This window comes from Stegastes partitus, unplaced genomic scaffold (genome assembly GCF_000690725.1).
Source record: "Stegastes partitus isolate 25-593 unplaced genomic scaffold, Stegastes_partitus-1.0.2 Scaffold130, whole genome shotgun sequence".
In the NCBI taxonomy this organism is placed as follows: Eukaryota; Metazoa; Chordata; class Actinopteri; family Pomacentridae; genus Stegastes; species Stegastes partitus.
Genome location: NW_007577861.1, coordinates 526,329 through 530,995, shown reverse-complemented (window position 1 = coordinate 530,995; position 4,667 = coordinate 526,329). Strand labels below are relative to the sequence as shown.

Genomic DNA, 4,667 nt, shown 5'->3' with positions numbered 1-4,667 from the left:
ACTTCGCTTTGACGTGGCTGCGGTCATCTGAGGCCATGCATGGAGAGTTGTGAGTTTGGCAGAACCTCCAGACAGCATTACCGGTGTGAAGGCAAGCATCAGAAACACTGCTCTGCATAGACTGCATTGCAAACTACACAATCTGGACCAGGTCACAAATCAGAGACTGTGTTTTAAAGTTTTTAGTCCAGATTTGACCAGTATGTGTATGGTGGACGTGGTCTAATGTGGCATGCATTTTATTTTTGCATTTTTAAAGATAAAATTAAGGTTTCAGAAATCAAAAACTTTTTCTTTTTGTGTGTAGAATACACCAGTCCAGATATGACCAGTGTCTATATAGTGGTTTTAGAAATACTATTAAAGGTAGTTGTTCATGTTATGAATAAATGCTACTCTATTGTCACTGAAACATATTAATATGAGATTGAAACAAGGAGCCAAAGTGCTGATGGTTAGTGTTGTAAATCTACAATAATAACAAGTTGATGCTCATAACACAGACATTTCCTCTATTACAGCGACTACAATGTTTGTTTACACACTCATGTAATACTCATGTAATTCATAGTCAGAAAAAGTAAATATTTATTACAAAATATAATGTAGGTAAAAAAAAAAAACCCAACAATACAGAGATTTAGAGTTAGAGTATAGAAAATCTGTCATGATTATTTGGTACGACAGTGTATGTCAATACAGCCCATTCCCTCACCATCATCTGAATCTTTTTTTAATTAATACACCATTATTTACAAGCACTTGAAATAATAAATGTTAGAGAAAACAAGCTCATAATAAAATACTTCCAAGGTGCAAAAGAGAAAGTTATGAATGGAGGAGCAGAACAATTCCAGGTGTTCCTTCTGACTTTCTCTGACCAGTGTAGACTGGTTGTACATACATTCAACGCTGAAGACACTATCAGCTCCAACAGGAATATTATTAGTTAGCCTGCTCATCCAATTTATTGCTCCTCCTCCTGACATCCCCTCCAGCCTCAGCTTCATCAGACAGTTGAGACATAGCTGGACCAACTTTGCTGTTGTCCTCACCTCCCCCATTGGTATGCAGAGTATGTAAGATCTGGTCGCTGGGACGTTTCCAAGATGGTCGAGTGGCAATCCAAAGGATTAAAGCTCCGAAAATCACCAGGAAGAGTCCCAGAACATTCACAAAAATTGCCTCTGGAGGGGAGTCCTTATACTTTGGGTCTTTCCTTTGTCACAAAAAAATAGACAAAAGTTACACATATTGTTAAGCAGCATTTCTACGAGGTGTGCCACAAAAGTTCCAGGACTGGTGTCCCAAGGTTTCCCCTTCAGACGATCAACCAGGGGCATTACTTCGAAGGGGAAAACTTGCAGCTTGTTGTTCGGATTTGAAATATATCTTTTGGGACACCAATCCTGAAGCTTTTTCTGACACACCTCGTATTATACTGGTCAGATTATTTAAGCCTTTACTTTTTAAAACTTACAGGCCAAAAATGAGTTTCTCTGTGATGCCCATGAGTGCCACGGCTATGACGCTGGTAAAGAGTAAGAGACCACTGTAGACATGGATGGGCATGAATGCTGCTCTCCAGGATACAGGTGTAACAGGTATCAGGTACATGCCAACTCCAAGAACAAGCTGCTCATTGAAGGAGAGAGGGAGAGAAAAAAATGCTTGCACTTATCACAGTGACTTAGCTTTTTTAGAAACGACCACAAGGGCAAAAGGCTGTTAGAGAGAATCCTAAAGCGATACCGCACTACTCTGTATGTCCTTTCTCAGGTGTTTAACCAATCCCCAGCTCCATTAAAGACATATTACTAAAGCTGGAAATGGTACAGTAGCATGAAAACAGTTTGCTTAGGTAACAAATGTCAAGTACAAGTAGAAATGTCAGCATTCTGCGTTGCTATAAAATCAAACACTCAAAATAAACACTGAAAAATAGCGTGTATTTACCTGCAGACAGTAGAGAATAACTGCAGTCAGGCCCAGCCAGCTGTGCAGACTGTACATGTTGGGAATATTGGCAAAATTGTGGAAATCAAAAACGGCCACCAAGGATATAACAGCAAAAACAAATGCTGTCAGGTTCAAGCCTGCGTGGATGAACTTCATCATCAGCTTGCTGCACTGCCAGGTCCAGGGGAGCCTGTAGACTATTATGGCTGCAAGAGAGGATCACTCGCTGTCAGTTAAAGTAGAAGAAAGAGCAGGTGGTACTTGTGGAGCACAGAGAGACTGAGTTTGGAGATAAAGTCGACACTGAAGAGGTCATCTGCCAAAAGCATATCACAGAAACAGGCTTTGGAAAAGAACTAGTTCTTGATGGCTGAGAATCACCTTAACAGTCTAATATCTTCCTGCAGAAGGTCTAGCAGCCTGTAAATGACACTTAGGTGTTTGAACTGCTGTATAGAGGAAAGTTTAATGTCACAGCTTGAGAAAAAGGATGTTTGTAAAGTTGTAACTATGATGCACAATTTTAAAACTTGACTCTGTTACTGTTTAAACAGCAAAGTCATTTTCCATTGCTGGGGTTAAGTGAGATTTCCTGTTTGTCAGGCACATACTGAGGCTGATATGAACCACTTCAGATACTATTATAGTGATTATACTATTTACTCCTGAGGCTATTAAGATCAAGTGAGACCTCTACGCCATGTGTAAACTTCATGTTTCCTTCAGAGCAATTCATAACTTCACATTAAGGGGAAGCACAGTGTCTGTTTGTGGCTGATGCAATAACTTAAGCTCTTTTTAAGCCAGTTTCAGTGAAAGTTTACTGACTGATCTGTGCTTTTCTAATCACCAACTTATCATCAGCACCTCCCCTCCCCCAGGATCCTTGGACAGGGAGCCTTGTGTAACTTGGCCTTTAGCAATAACTTCCACTTACTGTTTACATTTTTTCTTTTAAACAACACATTCCACTTCCAGGCCTTATTTCCTAGAGAGAGAGAAAAAAAGGAGTCTCCTCACCGATCCCCTGCAAGAAAATGAATCCGGTGACTATTAACACCGGATGCCAGTTGAACTCAGCCAGTCCTCCGTCCCAGGCTAAACCCTCCTTAAAGTGGAGGACCCATCTGAGCACGAATATTATGGCCACGAAGCCGACGGCGGCGGCAGCACACAGGGCGACCAGGAACTGCTTCAGATTGTCCATCTTCCTCCTCCTCCTCCTCAGTCTGAGCTGCAGCAGCTGCCGTCGGAGCTGCGACGCGTTCAAGTGGAGCCTGCTGAGGACGGCGCGGTCACGTGACCCCGAGGCGCGCTCATGTTTGGAGGAGAGGCGTTTTGTAACCTCGGTGGTTACAGAAGAGTCTGGGACCAGTCAAAACTACTGCGATGGGTTTGTTTTTGTGCTCTGTCACGCTCTGGCTTCAGTAAAACTTAATCACAGCCTCTCTGTGTGGAGTTAAAGCTCCAGGTTAGTCATGCACAAAAAGGTTTTAATGCTTTTTTTTTTTTTGCACACATGTTGCTTTGACTGGTCATCTGCACTTTGTGGTGCAGTTTAATAGCGTTGTTTTTAAGACGAGGAGTTGGTTCGAAGTGGCCCAAATTAAGAAAAAAAGGGAAGTAAAGTCTCCCTTTATTGCTCTTTTACAACTAGAATAAATGTTTCATAAAGCAGAGACTGTGTTTTATGACACTTTAGACCAGTTTTGACCAGTCTGTAGATAGTGGTTTTAGGTCTGGACTTCATCTAATGTGGTCCAGATAGAAAAAAGAAGAAAAGAAAAGAATGGAATCTCCCTTTTTTAAATGTTCACAAATAGAACAAACATTCCACTAATCAGAAACTGTTTTAAAGACTCTTGTAGGACAATATAGTCCAGTTTTGGGGGTGTTTTTTTAAATCAGAATTTGGTCTAATGTGGTCATCATGTTAACAAAATAACACTTTTTATTCTGCATGTCTTAAATAGAAGAAAAGTTTTGCAAATCAGGGGCTGTGTTTTAAAGACTTATTCGCCTCTGTAGGGAAATCTAATTCAAATCTGACCAGTCGTGTACATGTAGTGGTTTTAGAATGTGGAATTGTCTAGTGTGGTCCATATGTGGAAAAGTGAAGTGAAATCTCCCTGTTTTTTCTTTTGTCTTTTGCATTTTCATAAATATTCACAAGTTTAAAGGTTTGACAAGTCAGAGACTGTTTTAAAAACTCTGGTCTAATGTGGTTCAAATGTCTAAAACAGCAGTGAAAGCTTACTTTTTTGCATTTCACACAAAAAAGACAGCTTTCACAACTCAGAGACTGTGTTTGAAAGCCTCTTTAGCCTCTGTAGGACAACCTAATCCAGATTTGAACAGTATGTTTGTATTGGTTTTAGGCTCTGGAATTGGTCTAATGTGGGGAAAAACAGATCTCCCTTTTCTACATTTGCATTAAAAAGAAGTCTCACAAATTTGAAAGTAGGTTTCAGGCAGCATTAAGGGCTTATCTAAAATATCTTACATAGATCTACATCATAAAAATGTGGATTAAATTAAGTTAATGCTTTGTTAACTGCTGAATCCATCCATCCATCCATTATCTATACACCTCTTAATCCTCACTAGGGTCTGGAGCCTACCCCAGCTGATTTAGGGTGGGAACACCGTGGACAGGTCACCAGTCTATCACAGGGCTACACTTAGAGACAGACAACCAAGCACACTCA

The 4,667-nt window shown here is 40.5% G+C and overlaps 1 protein-coding gene across 1 annotated transcript; it reads right to left on the bottom strand.

Moving 5' to 3' along the window:
• Positions 1–459: 459 nt before the first annotated feature.
• On the bottom strand, positions 460–3,241 carry cybrd1 (cytochrome b reductase 1). The gene is made up of 4 exons (XM_008278704.1): positions 2,980–3,241; positions 1,957–2,165; positions 1,481–1,635; positions 460–1,219 (listed from the first exon to the last, which is right to left on the bottom strand). The coding sequence occupies exons 1-4, from the start codon at positions 3,164–3,166 to the stop codon at positions 946–948; spliced, it is 825 nt and encodes a 274-aa protein (XP_008276926.1). The 5' UTR covers positions 3,167–3,241; the 3' UTR covers positions 460–945.
• Between the last annotated feature and the right edge of the window lie 1,426 nt (positions 3,242–4,667).